This window comes from Hemiscyllium ocellatum, chromosome 5, assembly GCF_020745735.1.
Source record: "Hemiscyllium ocellatum isolate sHemOce1 chromosome 5, sHemOce1.pat.X.cur, whole genome shotgun sequence".
NCBI classification, from domain to species: domain Eukaryota; kingdom Metazoa; phylum Chordata; class Chondrichthyes; order Orectolobiformes; family Hemiscylliidae; genus Hemiscyllium; species Hemiscyllium ocellatum.
The window spans coordinates 99,120,273-99,142,449 of NC_083405.1; the positions used below are offsets into that span (position 1 = coordinate 99,120,273).

General features: G+C 40.9%; 1 protein-coding gene across 1 annotated transcript in view; it reads left to right on the forward strand.

Moving 5' to 3' along the window:
• LOC132816126 (patched domain-containing protein 3-like) overlaps positions 1 to 22,177 on the forward strand; it is a 47,342-nt gene that overhangs the window by 18,744 nt on the left and 6,421 nt on the right. The window contains exon 2 of the mRNA XM_060825588.1: positions 17,540 to 18,320. Within this exon, the coding sequence (XP_060681571.1) occupies positions 17,592 to 18,320 (729 nt within the window). The 5' untranslated portion in view covers positions 17,540 to 17,591. The remainder of the gene's footprint in view (positions 1 to 17,539; positions 18,321 to 22,177) is intronic.

Here is a 22,177-nt window from a genome sequence, read left to right on the forward strand (position 1 = left end):
ATGGGTAAACGGTGAAGTCTTAAGCAAATTGCCCTCACCCTGCCGCATTATTCTCCATGCTTTCAGTATGTTTAAGATAATTGGGCTCTTACAATGCTCAGCCATGGATTTCATCTTATCCATAAATAGTAAATTTGAGAGGGGACACCTTGCCTGTGAGGTCTCAACATCAAGCCAAATCGACCTTGAGTCCTTACGCACCCAATCACCCACATATGACAACAGGGTGCCTAATTGGCATCTCTTCAGATCTGGGAGATCCACACCCCCCATACCCTGTGGGAGTTAGAGCTTAGTAAATTTAATTAGGGAGCGCCAACTAAAGGAGCCAAGCCAGCGAGTGAACTTCTACAGCATCTGTCAGGGTATCAACAACAGGAGCGTCCTCGTAGGATATAAAAGCTGAGGAAGAACATTAATTTTAATCAAGGCTATTTGGCCTAACCATGATATTAGTAATCCGTCCCATTGCTGCAGGTCCTGTTTTATCCTATCAAACAATTGCAAAAGCTACCTCTGTACATCTGATAGAAGACAGGGGTGAGTAATAAAAATTCCCAAGTAGAGAAAACCTTTTGGCGACCCTGAAAGAGAAACTGCGTTCAACCCTCCAGCTCAGGCACTCCCACCAATCCCACAGGGACATGGCTTCCAACTTTATAAAATGTATCCTGTATCCCAAAAAACTGCCAAATAATTTAATTTTTTGTTTTAGCTGGGGTACGGACTTTTCCAAGTTAGTCAGAAATAGGACATCCTTTGGCCTTCCTACTACTTTTACCTCCCTACTATTTCAGGATCCTTCCGGATGGCCTCTACCAACGGTTCAGTAACCAAGGTAAATAGCAGGGGTGCGACAGGACACCGATGTAGGCTACCTCTCCCACTACTATAATCTGATTTAACACTGTTTGTGATAACCGCTGCCTTCGGATCATTATGTAGCACTGCCGCCCACTGAGCGAAGGCTGCCCCAAGACCAAAACAATCCAGAACACCAAGAGATACGACCATTCCACCCGAACAAACACCTTTTCTGCATCCAGGGAGACCACCGAGCCCGGAATCAATCTCTGCCGACATACTTGCACTTTATTCAATACCCTCCTGATATCAAGCTTCGACCCTTGATAAAACCTGTCTGGCCTTCTTTTATAATAACAGACAGTAGGGCCAGCATCTTTGATAAAATTTTAAAGTCTACACTCAACATTGAAATAGGCCTGTAGGAGGCGCAGTCCTTGGGGTCTCTCTCTTCCCTTAAAATAGGGGAAATATTGGCCTTCCTAAGGGAGGGCGGAAGGCAGTCCTGGCTATACAAGTGACTATACATCTGCAGAAGTGGCTCAGCCAACATGTAAATAAACTCATTGTAAACTCACTTGGGAACCCATCTGGGCCACGTGATTTGCCACTTTGGAGCTGCCTTACTGCCTCTTGTACTACTTGTATCGTCAGGGGTGCATTTAAAATGGAGGCCTGCTCTGCAATTATACCAGAGAAGTCCAAGTTCTCGAAAAAGGAATGCATTGTCGCTACTCATCCTCAAAGCACTCCGACCGGTATAACTCTGTATAGAATTCCCAAAATCTGGCATTAAACTTTTTCAGCTGTACCAACTCTCTCCCTAATAGATACAATGGACTGCGGAGTACTTTCCTTTCTAGCCAGGTAAGCCAGGACTTTACCTGGGTTATCCCTATATTCAAACCACCTTTGCTTTGCAAAGGAGACATCTCCCTTTGCCGCCTCCGTTATGTACAGAGTCCAGAGCAGCCCGGAGAGCCATGACCCGCTGTAACTTAACCACAGATGGCCTGTTATAATATGCTGATTTGGCTGCTTCCAGCCAGGCCTCGAGCACCAGCTGCTGCTCCCCTCTCTGCCTCTTTCTAGTTGTTGAATATGAGATAATCAAACCCCTTAAATACACGTTGATGGTCTCCCAAAGCATCAATGGATTATTGGCCATACTGAATTGATGTTCCAGAAGACCCTGAACTCTCTTGTAGTGTATTCCACAAAATTGCCAACCTTCAATAGAAATGGATCCATGCGCCTGTGCCGTGCACCAGTTCCATTACCCATAACTTTGATACCCAAGTACACTGCCATATGGTCCGAAATAGTTACGTTCCCAATCCTGCAGTCTAAACAATGAGTCTAAACAACCAACATAATAAAGAACACATTAGTTTTTATGTGGCACTTGTGTGGGTTGGAGTAGAAGGTAAAATTCCTCCCATTAGAGTGGAGACACCTTCATACATCCACTAGCCCCAACTTCCTACACGAGACCACAAGCTGTCTAGATTGCATGGGTATACCTAACCGACCCCTTAGCATCTTGTCTACCTTGGGGTCCATGAGACGATTAAAGTCTCCTCCAATGATCGTGTGGTGCACTTCAAGAGCCATGAATTTAAAGCCTGCGTCAATGAAAAATTTGAGGGTGTGCGCTGGGGAACAATAAACGTTCAAGATGCCATACTGTTCTCCATGTATTAAGGTCTTGAGAATGCTGAACTGCCTGTGTTCATCCCTGATTTGATCTATTATCTGGAAAGGGAGGTTCTTTTGTACCAGTCTGGCCATGCCTCTACTTTCCGAGTTGAAGAAGAATACCCTATCATATCCCCCTGCTGTGACTTCAAATGTTCCCCATCAGTTAAGCGTGTCTCCTGCAGCAGAGTAATGTCAACCCTTTCCTTCCTAAAGTTTGAGACCACCTTTTTCCTTTAACCAGGAGAAGAGTTCGCTGTTACATTCCAGGTGCACCATCTGAACGGATCATGAGCCATGACCGCCCACCACAGCGCTTGGTCCCCGAGAGGAAGGAGCTTATTGAATGTGCAGCAAATGGAAAAAACACAGACTTTACAGAATCTAAAAAAAACTATCCCTACAAACTCTACTGAAACTAAAAAAACTAACCACTACGCTTAACTTGAACGAATAAATATCTAAACCACAAATTGGTAGAGATTTCCCCCGTCACCCATAGGGGGCATTCTTTACAAACCTTACAGCCATCCTGGTTCCTTGCAGCTAAGGCTGCGCTGCAGACCCAAGCAATGCACAGACAAAGAAAACAAGTTATTTACACCCATGGACATTAACAATGGATGCCGTCCACTCCCCCTCCATACCTCAATTCCATACATCTTTACACAAAAGAAATAACCACCCCTCACCCAGAAAAAAGAGCAGTGAAGTAACAGATAATTACGAAATGGATGAAATATTAAACAAACTATGTTTTACACCAAAGCAGTGCCAAGCCTTTAGGACCAAAAACCAAGGGAAAAGAACAAAGAAAGAGTAAAAAGGCATACCATTGTCCGTAATTATCTACTCCCCCCTCTGCCCAAGTCATTTGTTTTAGAGTTCAAAAATTCTTATGCTTTTTCTGCCGAGTCGAAATATAAACAGACCCTCCATGATTAAAACACAGTAATGTTGGGTACCTCAGAGAATATTGAATATTCAGGTCTCTTAATTTCTTCATCAAAGGATTTCCTCCTCTTAATTATGGCTCTGGAAGAGTCTTGGAAGAACATTATTCTTGAACCTTTATTCGCCAGGGTCTGTGGATCTCTTGCCAGTCTTGTGGAGGGTTCTGTTATTAACTGCTTCTCTTTATAGTGCTGGAGTCACACTAGGACCGGGCGGTGACGCCAATCCAGTGGGTCTGCTCCACACTCACCCGACCTGACTCGATCTCCAGTCCCAGGAACTGTGGGAGCCACTGTTCCAAGAATCCAACCAGACTCTTGCCCTCCTCACATTCTGAATGACCGATGACCCGTAAGTTTTTCCTGCGATCTTGGTTTTCAAGGTTGTCAACCTCATCCAATAGGGCCTGAGCCTGGCCTTCCAAGGTTTGGATCTGCCCCTTCAAGTTCTCCGTTGCAGTCTCCGATGCTGCAGTCCTTTGCTCGACCACTTCCACACATCAATCCCACATCTAGATCCTCTGCTCATGCTTTTTCACCATGGCAGAGATCAGCTCGGAGTTTTATGAGCTCTGAGCGTAAATGCTGCTGCTCCACCGGGTTCAAAGGCGCTGCTGTGGGACTCGGAGTAGCACTGTGGGTGCGCCTGATGCAGTAGGGGAACGCCCTGCCTACTGTAATCCTTTTGCTTCCTTTCCCTTGTTCGTCTTCATCTTGATCCCAGAATTTGCAAATCAAAATTTAAAAGGTTCTAGGTACTTTTCCTGCTTTGTGCTACCAGTCTTTCTTAGAGGTGGCTAATGGGGGAGGTGTAGAATCCCACCTTGCTTGCAGACTTTTCAGATTGCCGCCATCTTGGATTTCACCACACAGTCTTTGAGTTCACTGTGTTTTGTATAAAGTGTGGCATGGTGGCTCAGTGGTTAGCGCTGCTGCCTCACAGCACCATGGACCTGGTTCAATTCTAGCTTTGAGCAACAGTCTGTGGGGAGTTTGCACATTCTCCCTGTGTTTGGATTTCCTCTGGGTGCTCTGGTTTCCTCCCACAGTTCAAAGATGTGCAGATTAGGTGGATTGGTCATGCTAATTTGCCCATAGTGTGAGGGATGCGTAGGCTAGGTGAATTAGTCAAGGTAATTGTAGAAATAGGGTGGGGGTGTGGGAATGATGCTTTTTGGAGGGTCAGTATGGACTCAATGGGCCAAATGGCTTGCTCCTACACTGGTGAGATTCTATTCTAGAATTTTCTCCCCTCCCCCAAGCCAGATGGCCTTCCCAATATTCCCAATGACCTTTTCCCTTCACCCTCTGGTCAGGGGAGGTAGTATAGCCTGACCAGCCCTGACAGAATTTTAAACATTTCAATGAGATTCTTTCATTCTTCTGAACTCCAGTGAATAAAGTGTCAACTCAATTCACATTCTCCTCATAAGACAAACTGCCATCCCAGGAATTAGTCCAGTGAACTTTAGCTGTACTCTGTATAGAATGTATATCTTTTGCTTGGTAAGGAGGTTAAAACTGCACAGAATACGCTAGGTACACACACACACACACACACACACACACACACACACACCCCTGTGCAGCTGCAATAAGATTTCTTTGTTCCTGTACTCAACCCCTCTCGCCATGAAGGTCGGCATACCATTTGCTTTCTGAATTGCTTGCTGCACCTGCATGCTTGGTTTCAGTGACTAGTACGGAGGCACCTTGTTTATTTCCACCTTGACCAAGTATCACCATTTTAGTATTACTTTGCCAATTTGTTTTTCTCACCAAAGTGGACAACGTTGTATTTATCCACATTGTACTGCATCTGCCACTCATTCACTCAACTAGTCTATGTCATCTTCAAGCCTCTTTACATCCCCTCGCCATTCACAATCCCATTTAGTTTTGTGTCATCAACAAATTTGGGAATGTTATATTTGACTCATTGATTTATATTCTAAATAGCTGAGGCCCAAACTAGGAAGAGAGTGTGGTGCTGGCAAAGCACAGCAGATCAGACAGCATCAGAGGAGCAGGAGAAATGATGATTCGGGCATTATCCCTTCCTGAATAAGACTTATGCCCGAATTGTCGATTCACTTGCTGCTTTGATGCTGCCTGCCCTGCTGTGCTTTTCCAGCACCACACTCTCAACTCTGACCTACAGCATCTGCAGTCTTAATTTTCTCCTTCTTGCCCAAGCTATGATCCCTACATTAAATCACTATCACTGCCTTCTACTCTGAAAAAGACTCATTTGTTCCAACTGTCTGTTTCCTGTCTGCTAACCAAATTTCAATCCATGCCAGCTGTATTACCACCAATCCCATGTGTTTTAAATTTGCGCACTAAACTATGTGAAACTGTATCAAGTTTCTTGTTTCGCCTTCCTCCATTCTACTAGTTGCACCCTCAAAAAAAACTCCAGCAGGTTTGTGAAATACTATTTTTCTTTCATAAGTCCCATGTAATCCCATTGGTATGTTCTGGGTGTCCTGTGATCTCATCCTTTATAATAGTTGCCAGTACTTTTCCTACTACGGATAGTAAGCAAAGTTAACTGTAATTCCATGTTTGCTCCCTCTTTTTCCTTTTTTTAAAAAATAGCTTGTGTCACATTTGCCACCCTGCAATCTGCCCGGCCTGTTCAGAATCTTCAGAGGTTTGGAAATGATGACCAACTTACCCACTATTTCCATGGCCACCTTCTTTAGTTCCCTGGGATGTTGATTATTCACCTTTGGGATTTATCAGCATATCATCCTAATCATTTCTCTGACACTCATAAAAACGTTAATATGAATTCCTTAAATGCTTCTTTCCCATTAGACATTTGCGTCTGTAGCATTTCTAAGAAGCAATTTGTGTTTTCTGGGAAGATAGAACTAATGCACTTGTTTAATTACTCAGCCATTTCCTGCTCCCAATTATGAATTGTTCTTATTCAGACTGTGCGAGACCAACATTTGTCTGCAGCAAACTTTTTCCTTTTACATGCTTATAGAAACTGTTACAGTTTGCTTTTATTTTCCATGAAAGTTTACTCTCATACTTTATATTTCCCCCCTTAATCAATCTCTTGTTCCTCCTTTGCTGAATTCTAAACTGCTCCCAGTCCACTAAGAACACTGCTAAGGCTGTTATTATGCAATCAAAAATATTTGCCCTTTGTGAAACATCCTGGTAATGAAAAAGAATGGTGGCAATCAAAAAAGCATACTTGACAATGAGAGCCTTTTTTGTAGCATCAGCAAACGACCTTGGATCTAACACTGTTCTTAAATTCTTTTGTTAACCACAGATGAGCCATTTTCACAGTAGTGTCCTTTCACCTAAAAGGAATGTATAAATGTTACAACGCATGTAGTTTTTTCCTTGGATATTAACCATTGCCAATCCATTCTCATGCTTTTAAATCAAGTTACCCAGTCTTTTACAGCCAGCCCAACCCCTCATTCCTTCATAATTACCTTTGAAGTTTGGTATTGTTTAAATTTAGAGCCTAGTTTCATAAGATGTAAGAGCAGAAGCAGACGATTGAGCCTATCAAGTTAACTTCACCAACGAGATCATGGCTGATCTGATCATTCTCAACTCCACTTTACTGCTCTCTCCCCATAACCTTGATTTCCTTACTGATTAAAAATCTGTTTATTTCAGCCTGGGATATACTCAATGACCCAGCTTCTACAGCCCACTGTGGTAAAGAATTCCACAAACACACTAGTCTGCGAGAGAAGACATTTCTCCTCATCTCTGTCTGAAATGGCCTCCCACTTATTGTGGAGTTATGCCCTCTGGTCCTAGGCTCTTCCACAGGTGGAAGCAACCTTCCATGTCATGCCCCTAAGAATCTTGTGTTTCAATAAGATCCACATCTCATTCTTTTGGACGTCAGGCTCAACCAATTCCATTTGTCTTCTCTCCATTTCTAGAATGAGCCACGTGAACTTTCTCTGGACTGCATCCAATGCCAGTACATCTTTCCTGAGATAATAGGCCCAAGACTGTTAACAATATTCCACCTTTGATCTGACTTGCATAGTTTTCACAAGACTTTCCTATTTCCTGATGAAGGGCTTATGCTCGAAACGTCGAATTCTCTATTCCTGAGACGCTGCCTGGCCTGCTGTGCTTTGACCAGCAACACATTTGCAGCTTTCCTATTATTATGTTCCATTTCGTTTCAAATAAAGGCCAACTTTCCATTTGTCTTCTCTGATACCTGCTGAAGTTGTTGGTTGCTTTTTGTAATTTATGCGCAAAATTCCTCGGTTGTGCAGCATTGTGCAGTTTCTCTACATTTTAAACAATATTCATCTCCTAAACTCTTCCTGCCAAAGTGAATAACCTCATATTTTCCCACATTATATTCCTCACTTGCTCATTTGCTTAATATGAAAATGTGATAAAAATATATTAAAACAATATGATCACAGCCTTTTAAGAAGTTAACAGCCAGAAAGGTGGGCTTGCTCAAATGGTGTCTGCGCACTTGTAGTAATGATGACAGTACAAGAAGATCGTTTTGGGAGTTAAAGTACATTTGCTACATTCAGTGAGGTCAGGTTAAGCGTAGCTCAAAGCAAGTTAAGTTGTCATGGCGCTCGTGGAGCTTCTCTGAAAGTTTACTGATTTCAGCTTTTCTGGGTGCGTATTTTCTGGAACAGATTAGTTGCAGCTTAGAACTTGGAAACTGCTGAGGCGGAAGTGAGTCTTAGCAGCACAAGTGCTGCTGTAAGCAAACATCAGGCAGTTAGGGCTCAGGAGAAGTTCCAGGAGTGGTGACTCCACCGTGAAATAAGTGAGGGCTAAAAGAAGTCATGCGACCCATCATTGCTGGTTAAGTGCAGCTAAATGTAGTGAAGAAAAAAACAGGAATCCGTTTTAATGAGATTCATTAACACACAGTATTGCTAATACAAATTTGGGATCCATCTTGACTGCATTGGCCATTTAAAGTGCAACCAATGAGATGTTCACCCAATGTTAGTTTGATAATTTGTGATTACCTTGTAACCCTAAATGTCTTGAATCCTTTTACCTAGTGAAGAAAACCACAAGCAATATTTGATTGATGCAACTGTGAAAAAAGTCTGAGCTTAGAGAAATTCACTAGTTTGGTTGAAGTTAGCAGTTTGATAAAATCTGAAATTGTGCTGATAATGAGTCCTGAGGCACTCATTCTTTGGAGAAGATTGAACTATTAAGACATGAACGGTTGTTCAGATGGTCCGAGATGGAGATATTCTGTAGGTGTTGCAAAGCTTGATCTTTGAAAACCAAGAACAGGAATCCATTATAATGAGATTCATTAACACAGTTTTAATGAGATTCATTAACACACAGTATTGCTAATACATGTTTGGGATCCATCTTGATAATTTGTGTTTACCTTGTAACCCTAAATGTCTTGAATCAAACAACAAAGAACTGTACAGCACAGGTTAAGGCCATTTAGTCCTTAAATATTGCTATTATACCTGTTTCGACCACCACCTCAGGCAGCACATTCTGGGCAGTTACCATTTTCTGTGTTTTAAAAAAAAACCTTGCCCCTCACATCTCCTTTAAACTTTTCCCCTTCTATCTTAAACTTATGTCCTGTAGTAATTGACATTTCTATCTGGGAAATAGATTCGGACTATCCATACCTGTCTTCATTTTGTATATTTTGTATTTTAGAGCATTTAAAAAGAATAGGGAGGGGGGAGAAAGAAGAGGGGGTGTAGCACTACTAATCAGAGAGGGTATCACAGCTATAGAAGCTTCCATTGTCGAGGAAGATCTGCCTACCGAGTCAGTATGGGTGGAAATTAGGAACCGCAAGGGAGCAGTCACCTTGTTAGGGGTTTCCTACAGGCCCCCCAATAGCAGCAGGGAGATTGAAGAAAGCATAGGTCGGCAGATTTTGGAAAAGTGTGGACATAGTAGGGTTGCTGTAATGGGTGACTTTAACTTTCCCAATATTGATTGGAACCTCCTTCGAGCAGAATATTTGAATGGAGCTGTTTTTGTAAGGTGTGTTCAGGAGGGTTTCCTAACTCAGTACGTTGACAGGCCAACGAGGGGAGAGGCCATTCTAGACTTGGTGCTCGGAAACGAGCCTGGGCAGATCTTGTGATGGGAGAGTATTTTGGTGATAGTGACCACAACTGCCTCACATTCTACATAGCTATGGAGAAGGAGAGGATTAGGCAAAATGGGAGGATATTTAATTGGGGAAGAGGAAACTATGATGCGAATAGACATGAGTTAGGAAGCATGGACTGGGAGCAATTGTTCCATGGTAAAGGCACTATAGACATGTGGAGACTGTTTAAGGAACAGTTGTTGTGGTTGATGAATAAATATGTCCCTCTGAGACAGGCAAGAAGGAGTATGACAAAGGAACCTTGGATGACAAGAGCGGTGGAGTTTCTCGTCAAAAGGAAGAAGGTAGCTTACATAAGGTGGAGGAAGCTAGGGTCAAGCTCAGCTCTAGAGGATTACAGGCAGGTGAGGAAGGAATTCAAAAATGGTCCGAGGAGAGCCAGGAGGAGGCATGAGAAAGGCTTGGCAGAATGGATTAGGGAGAACACAAAGGCATTTTACACTTATGTGAGGAATAAGAGAATGGTCAAAGAAAGAGTAGGGCCGATCAGGGATAGGACAGGGAACTTGTGTGTGGAGTCTGAGGAGGTAGGGGAAGCCCTAAATGAGTTTTTTACTTCTGTCTTTATGAAAGAAACAAACTTTGTAGTGAATGAAACCTTTGAAGAGCAGGTGTGCATGCTGGAATGGATAGAGATAGAGGAAGCTGATATGCTGAAAATTTTGTCAAACATTAAGATTGACAAGTCACTAGGCCCAGACCAGATTTGTCCTCGGCTGCCTTGGGAAACGAGAAATGTAATTCCTTCGCCACTTGCGAAGATCTTTGCATCCTCGCTCTCCACTGGAGTCGTACCTGAGGACTGGAGAGAGGCAAATGTAATTCCTCTCTTCAAGAAAGGAAATAGGGAAATCCCCGGCAATTACAGACCAGTGAGTCTCACGTCTGTCGTCTGCAAGGTGTTAGACAGTATAGAGGGTTATTGACAGGATGCAGAGATGGGCTGAGAGGTGGCAGATGGAGTTCAACCTGGATAAATGCAAGGTGATGCATTTTGGAAGGTCGAATTTGAAAGCTGAGTACAGGATTAAGGATAGGATTCTTGGCAGTGTGGAGGAACAGAGGGATCTTGGTGTGCAGGTACATAGATCCCTTAAAATGGCCACCCAAGTGGACAGGGTTGTTAAGAAAGCATATGGTGTTTTGGCTTTAATTAACAGGGGGATTGAGTTTAAGAGTCAGGAGATCTTGTTGCAGCTCTATAAAACTTTGGTTAGACCGCACTTGGAATACTGCATCCAGTTCTGGCCACCCTATTATAGAAATGATGTGGATGCTTTGGAAAGGGTTCAGAGGAGGTTTACCAGGATGCTGCCTGGACTGGAGGGCTTATCTTGTGAAGAGAAGTTGACTGAGCTTGGAGAAAAGGAGGAGGAGAGGAGACCAAATTGAGGTATACAAGTCGATAGCCAGAAACTATTTCCCAGGGCAGAAATGGCTAACACGAGGGGTCATAGTTTTAAGCTGGTTGGAGGAAAGTATAGAGGGGATGTCAGAGGTGAGTTCTTTACACAGAGAGTTGTGAGAGCATGGAATGTGTTGCCAGCAGCCTGCTGGACATGCATATGGTCACAGAACGTTGAGGGTGCATACATGAGGATCAATTGTCAGCACAACATCGTGGGCTGAAGGGCCTGTTCCGTGCTGTACTGTTCTATGTTCTATGTTCTACATTTCTATTAGGTTGTCCCTCACCTACCTATGTTCAATTCGCCACACTCTCTTCATAGCTAAAACCCTCCAAACCAGGCAGCATCCTGATAAACCTTTTCTGTAATGTCTCCAAAACCTCCATACCCTTCTGGTAATGCAACAACCTGAATTCTATATATTATTCCAAATGTGGCCTAACTAAAGGGCTGAAACATAACTTGCCAGTTTTTATACTCTTATGACCTGATCAAAGAAGGCAATTATGCCTTATGCCTTCTTGACCACTTTATCCACTTGTGTTGCCATTTTAAGGGAACTGTGAACTTGTATGCTTAGCTCCCTACTTATGTTCATGCTTCTAAGGGTTCTATCATTTACAATGGGCCCTCCTACATTAGTCCTTTCAAAATACATAATCTTGCATTTGTCTGAAGTAAATTCCACCTGCCATTTTTTTTTTCATCTGCCAAATCTCCAGCCTACCTGTATCCTGTTGTCTCCTCTGGCAATCCTCTTCATTATCTGTATCTCGCCAAATCAAAGTTAAGAATCAGGTTATTTATGTTCTCTACCAAATCATTTATTACAAATAACAGGACTCCAGGCGTTGATCACTGGAATACCATTGGTCATAAATGTCTAGTCTAAAAAAACACCTTTCCACTGCTATTCTGTCTTCTATGATCAAGCCAGTTCTGCATCCATCTTACCAGCTCACTATGGATCCCAAGTGACTTCACCGTTGTACCGGCCTACCATGAGGGACCTTGTCAAAGACCTTGTTAAAGTACATGTAGACAATATCCACCACCCTGCCATCCATCATCTTTGTAACTTCTGCAAAAAATGCAATCAAGTTTATGATCTGTGACTTCCCCTACATAAAGCCATGTTGCCGAATGCAAATAAGTCCTTTTCTATTTTCCAAATGTGAATAATCCTGTCCCTAAGAATCTTCTCCAATAATTTCTCTACTTTCAATTTGCATTTAAACCAGGAAAGTCAGAATATAGCAAAGGAGGACCAAGAAACTGATAAGGAAAGGAAGAATAGAACACAATAACAATTTAGCAAAAAAACATAACAATTGACTGTATAAGTTTCAGCGATCATGTGAAAAGGAAATGTTTGACTAAGACAAATGTGTGTCCATTTAATAAAGGGTCAGGAGAATTTATAATATGGCAGAAAAACAACTATTTATTTGTCTGTTTTCATGAGGGAAGATGCAATAAATCTCCCAGAATTACAGATCCAAGTGACTGGGGAGAATAAGGAGTTTAAGGAATTGATATTAGTAAGAAGGTTATGTTAAAGCAATTGAGAGGGCTGAAAGTTGATGATTTCCCAGGACCTGATAGTTATTGTCCCAAAGTGTTGAAGGAAGTGGCTATAGAAATAGTTGATGCATTAGTAATCATCTTGCAAAAGTCTACATAATCTAGAGTGATTTCTGCCATTTGAACACTTACAAATGATGTCCCATTGAAAGGAAATAGCAATGGAAGAAAAAAATGGATCTACAGACTTGACAACCTAAGGTCAGGAGTTGGGAAATGCTAGAATATATCAAGGATGTGATAAATGGAACTTAAAAATGATCTGTTGGGGCACAGTCACCTTGGATTTGTGAATGGAAAATCATGTTTGACAAACTTATTGGTATTTTATAAAGATAAAGGGGGTTGTGGATGTTGTACATTTAGATTTTCAGAAGATTTTTGATAAAGCCCACCACAATATGCTGGAATGTAAAATTAAAGCACATTGTATAGAAGGTAATGTACTGGTGTGGAGTATGGATTGGATAACAGGCATAATATGTAGAGCATGAATAAATGAGTTATCCTTATGTTGGAAAGCTATGTCTAATGTGGTACTGGAAGAATCAGTACTTGGGCTCCTGCTGTTCACAACACTTATCAATGATTTGAACGTGGCACCAAACTGCAGAAGATTCAAAACTAAGCAGGAATGTGTGTTATGAGATCATGGCTGATCTGATTGTGGTCTCAATTCCATTTCCCTGTCTGTCCCCGATAACCTCTGACTCCCTTGTCCATCAAAAATTCCACCTTGAATGATCCAGCTGAGGAAGAGAATTCCGCAGACTCATACCCTCAGAAGAATTTTTGTTTCCTCTCGATTTTGAAACAGATTTATTTTTTAAAACTCCATGCTTTCTAGTCCATGACCCTAATAAAAGTCATGAGATATTCTGTGTGACTGTGGTAAACATTTTTTCCCTTATCGTCCTCGATGTATCTGCAGTCTTTGACATGGATAACCACACTATCCTGCTCTAAAGCCTCTCTTCCTCTGTCATCCAGCTGAATTGGATTACATTGGCTTGTTCCATTCTTATTTATTCAATCATAACCAAAGGATCATCTGCAATCTTTTCTCCTGCAATATTACCTCTGGCAATCTATAAGATCTATTCATGGTCCCCTCCTATTTCTCATATACTTTCTGCTCCTTGGTGGCAACTTCTGAAAAGATGAATTCCCACATAGGACACCCAGCACTAACACACCATTATCTTTCATGACCTTCCACTTTCTTTGAGTTGTCATATTGTTTATCCAGCGTTCAGTTCTGAATGAACAGATCTTTCTTCCAACTAAATTTCAGAATGACTAAAACCATTACAGACAGTCCTTGCCACAAACACTCTTCCCTAGCCGTGAGCTATATCACTTTCCTTCTAATTTATGAGGCAGAACCAGTGAATTCACATCTTTTAAAATTTTGTTTAACCCTAAGATGAGGCTCCATCTACAAATACACTCCATCAAGGCTGCCGACATTCACCTCCATAACAGCTCTGATTCTGTCTTTGTTTCAACTTATATGCAACTGAAGACTTCATTCATGCTTTTACTTGACTATTCTGGTGATGTCCTGATCAGCATCTGGCCTTCCATTCTTCATAAATTTGAAATCAACCACAACTCTGCTACCTGCTTTATAACTCACCTCAAATTCTGTTCATTTGTCAACTTTGTAATTTGTAATTGCATTGGCCACAAGCCAGCCACATTCCGATTTAAAGTTCCTTATCCTTGCTTTCAGATCCTCCAAAGCATGTGACACCTGGTCCATATTTTGTTCTCTATCCTTTTTTTCCTGTTCGTCAGTCATTCATTATATTGAGGAATGAGATTGATAAGTTCTTAGGAACTCATGGAATCAGTGGAATTGGGGGATCAAATGGCAAAGAGTGATTTATACAATTTAGCCGTGTACTTGTTGAATAAGCAGGCTTGCTGCAAAGGGCCATAAAAATAGCTTACAAATGTTACTAAAAGTGATTGTGAAAAGAAACTTCAAAAGGTACATCAAAATTAATAAGAAATTCCATAGTTACATAAAGAGAAACCAAGTGATCAGGATCAATGTTGACTCATGAAAGATTGAAAGTGAGGATATTGTCAATGACCTTGAGGAAATGGTAGACATGCTGAGTTATAGGAAGGATATTAAGCTGGAGAGGGTGCAGAAGAGATTCACCAGGATGTTGCTGGGTATGGAAGGTTTGAGTTACAAAGAAAGGCTGAATAGGCAGGCACCTTTTCACTGAAGCATAGGAGGTTGAGAGGTAACCTACCAGAGATTTATAAAATCGTGAGGGGTATAGATAGAGTTAATAGTAGATGTTTTTTTCCCAAGGATTCGGGATTTCAAATTGAGGGAGCATATTTTTAAGTTGAGAGGAGAAAGATTTCAAAAAGAAATGGGAGCATTTTTTTACACAGAAGGTGATTTGCGTGTGGAATGAACTTCCTGAGGAAGTGGTGGATTGGGGCACAGTTACAACACTAAAAGACGCTTAGATAAGAACATGAATAGGAAAGGTTTGGAGGGATATGGGCCAGGATGAAGCATGTAGGACCGGATTATGTTCAGTATGGACTGATTGGGTTGTTTCTGTGCTGTATGTCTGTGTCTCTATGTTAGAATATGTTTGCTTCAGTATTTATGGTAGAAAAGGACAATGGCTTTCTGGAAATTAATAATGGTTTGGGGAAAGGAAATGAATAAAATTAACATAAATTAACATTTGATAATGAGGAAATTAATTAAACTAATGAGTGACAAATCCCCAAGACTTGATTGTTTCCATCCGAATATGTTAATAGAAGTAGGGGAGCATATTGCGGAAACTCTAATTAAAAGCTTTCAGAGTTCCCTAATTTCAGGAATCATCCTTCTAAATTGGAAAGTTGTGTATATTTCTATATATTAGAAGGGCAAAAGAGGAAACCTAGGAAATTACAGACCAGTTGGCTTAATGTCTGTGGTGAGAAATGTGTTGGAGGCCATAATTGAGGATAGGGTAATTGAACACCTCACAAAGTTTCAGTTAATCAGGAAGAGCCAACATGGATTTTTAACATGGAGGACATGTCTGACAAACATCTTTGAATTTTTCTGAAGAGCTGACTTAGGTCGTGGACAGGGGAATGTTTGAGTGTTGTTTATCAAATGCCTTATGGAACTCCATGTAAAGTCCCACATAAGAGACTGTTAACTAAGGTAGAAGCCCACAGAATTGAAGGCAAATTACTGACATGGCTGGCAATTTGTTTGAGTGACAGGCAACAGAAAGTAGGGATAATAGGTAGATACTGAAATTGGCAGGACAGACTATTATTATCCCATAAGGATGTGTGATAGGGGCTTAATTATTTGTGCTTTATTAACAACTTGGAAAATGGCTTAGTAATTCACATATCCAAATTTGTTAATGTCACAAAGTTAGGCAGCAGTGCAGATAGTGTAGATGATCGTATATAATTACAAAGGGACATTGATAGACAAGGTGAATGGGCAAAACTGTGGCAGATGGATTTCAATGTAAGCACGTGTAAGGTTATTTTGGACAGAAGAAAGGATAGAGTACTTTGTAGATGATATGATACAGTGGAAGTCCAAACAGAATGGGGGTGTTTACAATCATAGATCTTTAAAATACCACAAAGAGGTGCAGAAAATAATCAAGGTGGCCAATAGAATGCTGGCCTTGAAATCTAGAGGACTGGAGTTTAAGAACATAGAACTTATATGGCAGTTTTATAAAGCCCTGGTTAGACTCCAGTTGGAATACAGTCAGTTCTGCTATAATGCTTGTTTCTTCAAGCTATAACATGATTGAAAAATTTAGACCATTAATAGAGCGCAAACTTTCCTTACCTGTATTGGTTATGATGTGATTCTGGCCCCCATTAGTTTAAAAGGTGCTGCAGATTAAGCAATTTTCTAATAACGCAGGTCGTGTGGGAATGGAACGATTGTGTTATATCAGAACCAACTGTACGGTAAACAATCTGGGCACCACACCTGAGGAAGGATAAACTGGCCTTTGAGAGAGTATAAAGTAGTTTTACAAGACTAATACCTGGACTTCAGAGGTTAAGTTATGAGGACAGATTATACAAATTTAAGTCTGTTTTCTCTAGAATTTAGAAGGTTAAGGGATGATGTGATCAAACTCTTAAAAATAATAACAAGAAAGAATAGGTTAGAAAAAGATAAACTATTTCCACTGGTTGGAGATTCTAGAACTGCTGGACATAGTCTAAAACGTAGGGCCAGATCATTCAGGAGAGATCTTAGGAAGCATTTGTATACATACACGGTAGCAGTTTGCAATTCTCTTCCAAAAAAGAAGTTGATGCTAGATCAGTTGGTAATTTTAAAATCTGAAATGGATAATTTTTTGTTAAGCATTAAGCAATATTGGCCAAAGGCAGATGTATGGGGTTAGGCCACAGATCTACCAGAATGTTATTGAACATGGGAACAGGCTTGAGGCGCTGAATGACTTACTCCTGTTCTTATGTTCTAGAGCTTTGAGACTGTATGCACCTCCTATGTTATAGCATATTAAATTTATGTTACACCTAGCCACCATTCCACTTCCTTCTTAAGAGCGTTCTTTAGACACTCCTTCTTTGACAATGTTTTGATCCCAATGTAGTTTGGTGTTATGTTTTGGTAGGTGAATTATGTGAAGCTTCTTAGGAGAATTACCTACATTAATGATGCTATATACATGCTAGTTGTTGATGATGCACTTCAATGTCAATGCTTTATTTGTTCTTTACTCTTTTTACCAAATTGGACCCAGTCATGGGTGGACAGACTGCTGAGTAATCTCTCAATACAAACATTTCTAAATTGAATCACAACTTGTACTGGACAGGTTTTATGCATTATATGCCATAACCCATTTTATTAAAATCAGTTTATAATCATTGTTTCTGTCTTTGTCTTTCAGAATAATGAACTTGTTGAATTGAAAACCTTGGAATCCCAGTTCTGTTCTTATCATGGCTTGGTATCAGACGGATTGTATTGAAAAACCTCTTTGTAGAGCCTTCAGAAAACTGGGAACTTGTGTTGGTCAGAATCCTTGGTGGTTCTTGTTGATTCCTCTGTTTGTTTCTGGAGGATTAGGGGCAGGATTTTGTTTCTTTGCTCAAAATGAAAGCAATAACATAGAGGATCAATTCACACCCATTAATGGACCAGCAAAGTCAGTGAGAGAATTTATTAAAGAGCATTTTCCAACCAATGATTCTCAATTTTTCTCCAGACAGAGACTTTATACAGAGGGGACATTTGCTTCTTTGATTGCTGTTTCAAAAGATGGCAATATTCTGACAAAAGTAGCATTTGAAGAGATTCTATTGCTGGATAAAAAAATCAAAGACTTTCAAATTATTGACAATGGCACAGCCTACAATTATTATAATCTTTGTGCAAAAACAGCAAACACTTGTTTCTCAAATGCACTCTTAGCTTTGCTACACTATGATCCTCACCTGATTGAGAGTACAAATATTTCTTACCCAATAGCAAATAATGCTTTTATTGCTAGTACAGTGGGTGGTGTTGAATTAGATGAAAATGGAACTATCATAAAAATGGCAAAAGCTTTAAAGTTACATTATCCCCTAAGAGAAGATGATGAAGCATATAAGAGACTCAGTTTGCTGTGGATTGAAAAGTTTCTTAGTGAATTCCCAATGGATCTTACATATTCATCTCATATTGAGGTAAGGATTTAAAGTACGCAAATTATCACTTGGAGATATCCCTCTCTTGTCATAGTAGAATTTGACCTTGCAACATGATCAGAATAGATGTCAAAGCCTGGATGGCCAATCCATAATTCATGTTATAATAGCCAGATTTATGAGAGATCAGTTCTTATTTCAGTTGTATCTGCAAGTTCGAATTGCTCAGGAAACATATGATGCCTTTTTATGATGTCTTTGTAAGCTATAGTGCTTTACACCTTTAAGGGATACATCAAAGCACTGCACATGCCGTATTATTGCAGTACAGTCTTTGTTGTGTTAGTAAATAGCATACTTGACAAAGTAATCCACCATGCAAAGCAATTTCTCAAATCATGAGAGACATGGATAGGGTAAATAGACAAGGTCTTTTCCCTGGGGTTGGGGTATCCAGAGGGTGTAAGTTTAGGGTGAGGGAAAAATTTCAAAAAGGACCTGGGGGCTACCTTTTCCTGCCAAGGGTGCTGCATGTTTGGAATGAGCTGCTAGACAAAGTGATATAGGGTGGTGGAATTACAACATTTAAAAGTCAACTGGATGGGTATATGAATAGGAAGGGTTTACAGGGATATGGGCCAAGTGCTGGCAAATAGGATTAGATTATCTGGTCAGTATAGATGATTTGGACCAAGACTCTATGACTCTTAGATTCACTGCAAGTGGTCAGTCAACCCAATCTGTTTGTGTGATAAAACTGCCATCCCAGGAGTCAGTCTGGCACACGTTCACTGCATTATTTCTGTCAATTATACTTTCCTTCAGTAAGGAAACTAAAACTGCATGCAGTACATTAGGTGTGGTCTCACCAAGGTCCTATGCAGCTGCAGTGAGACTTCATTGCTCTTGTACTCAAACCCTCTTGCAATGAGGGCCATTGTAACATTTGCTTTCCTAACTGCTCGTGGGGTATCTGCATGCTTGCTTTCAATCAGTGATGTGCAAGGTCACCCATGTCCCTTTGAGCATCAACATTTACCACTTACATAGTACTCTGTTTTCATTGTTTTTCCTACCAACGTAGACAACTTCATGTATTTGCCCACTCACTCAATATAACTAAATTATTTTACAGCCTCTTCACTTTCTCCTCACCATTCATGTTTCATCTTATTTTTGTGTAGTCAGCAAACCTGGACATGCTACATTTGATTCCCTCATCCAAATTATTGGTTCAGAAGATATGGTGAATTGCTGGGCCCCATGCAGTGAACCTGTGTGACTTCAAAAATTGATACATTCTGCTCTGGAAAACACCCACTTATTGCTACTTTCTGTTTCCCATTTGCTAACCAATTCTTGATCCATGCCAGTACTTTAACTCCAATTGCGTGTGCTTTAGTTTTGCATACAAACTTTGAATGTCGATTCTCAAAGTTTTCTGATTATCCAAATGCAACACATCAATCGTCCTTGATCATCTATTCTACTAGTTATGTCCTGAAAGAAAAACAACTCCGGTCAGTTTGTGAAACATGAAAAGATTTACAAGGTTGCTGCCAGGGTTGGAGGATTGGAGCTACAGGGAGAGGCTGAACAGGCTGGGGCTGTTTTTCCTGGAGCTTCGAAGGCTGAGGGGTGACCTTATAGAGGTTTACACAATTATGAGGGGCATGGATAGGATAAATAGACAAAGTCATTTCCCTGGGGTGGGGGAGTCCAGAACTAGAGGGCATAGGTTTAGGGTGAGAGAAGAAAGATTAAAAGAGATGTATGGGGCAACTTTTTCACGCAGAGGGTGGTATGTGTATGGAATGAGCTGCCAGAGGAAGTGGTGGAGGCTGATACAATTGCAACATTTGAAAGGCATTTGGATGGGTATATTGATAGGAAGGGTTTGGAGGGATATGTGCTAGGTGCTGGCAAGTGGGACTAGATTGGATTGGGATATCTGGTCGGCATGGACAGGTTGGACAGAAGGGTCTGTTTCCATGCTGTACATCTCTATGTCTATGTCTATGTCTACGTCTATGTCTGTGATTTCCCTATCATCCGTTAATGTTGAACTCATAGCGTCACAGAATTGTTGTGGTGCAGAAGGAAGCCATTCAACTCCTCATGTCAGCATTAGCTTGGAGTATTTTAACTTTGTGCTAATCTCCTGCCTTTTCTCCAAACCTCTGCACATTGTATTTATTTAAACAGAAAACAATTCCCTCAATTGAACTTGATTCCTTCAGACTTCCTGGCAGTGCATTCCCTACCTTAATTACTTGCTGAGTGAAAACATTTTTTAGCACCTCATTTTTTTTGTGCAAAACACCATAAAGCCATGCTCTCAAGCTGATAAAGCACAAAATAGTCTATAATTTCCTGTTTTCTTCCTCCCATTGTATTTAAATTGGAGGGTGGTAAATGTAACCCTATTATCTGTGGGACTGTTTCACGATCTGCAGAATTTATGAAGGTGATAACCAACTCATCCACTACCTCTTCAATAATTTTTTGCATGAAATGATCCCATTTCCTCTCTGTTCTGCACATTCATGACATGGTTAGATGATGATTTAAGACTGATGTTATCCACAGAGCTTTCAGCCTTGTAGCTGTACCATTATGATGCCATTTGTTGCTCAAACTCTGAAACCCAAAATGGAGGATGTTCATAGAGTGAGGTCCTTCAGTCCATAGACCTATCTGTGCTAATTCTACTTGCAACACCTAGCCCATTGCCTTGAATGTTATGGCATTTCAAGTTCTCATCCATGTACTTTTTAAAGGCCATAAGGTTTACAATCTCCACTGCTCCCTCCCTGGCAGTGCATTCCAGACTCGATCCAGCCTCTGGGTGAAAAATCCTTTCCTCAGATACCCTCTCAATCTCGTCCAATCCTCTCGTTATTGACCCTTCTACTAAGGGGGACAGCTACTTCCTATCCACCCTATCCATTCCCCTCATAATCTTATATGCCTCAATTTGGTCACCCCTCTACCTTCTCAGCTTTGAAGAGAAGTTAGATAGGCTTGGGTTTTTTTTTAGAACAGAAATGCTCCAACCCAATGCAACATCCTGGTGATTCTTCTCTGCACCCCCTTCAGTGCAATCATATTCTTTCTATAGTGAGGCAGCCAGGACTGCAAACTGTACTACAACTGTGGCCTAACCAAACTTTCATTCCAATATAACCTCCTTGCTCTGATAATCTATGCCATGACTGATAAGAAGACATTTGGGACACTTGTCTTTAACTCTCCTATTAACCTATCCAGCCGCCTTCAGGGATCTGTGGACAAGCATCTTAAGATCCCTCTATTCCTCCAATCTTCCTAGTGTCCTAAGTTTCATTGAATACTTCCTTATATTGTTATGTCTTCTAAAATGCATCACCTCATACTTTTCAGGATTGAATTCTATCTGGCTCATCTGACCAACATATAAAGTCTTCCTGTACGCTTAGACTTTCTTACTTGGTATTAACTACCTGGCCAATCTTCCTGTCATTTGCATCCCTCCTACATTTTCATCTACATTGTTTATAAATGCCATGAACAATAAGGAACCCAGCACTGATTCCTGTGTTACTTCACTATACACCAGCTTCCAGTCACACAAACAGCTTTCTTCCACCACCTTCTGTCTTCTACCATTAAACCAATTTTGGATTCATCTTGCCAAATTACCTCATTTAGAGTCACCCATGTTGGACCTCGTCAAAGGCTTTGCTGAAACCTACGTAAACGACTTGAATTGTGTGACCCTTATCTATGCACCTGATTGAGTTTCTCAAGGTGGCAATCAGATTTGTTAGGAATGACTTCCCTCTGACAAGGGAGGCGTGGCTGACTACTCCTGATCAAAACCTTGCCTCTATAAGTAGCAATGTGGAGCTTGAACA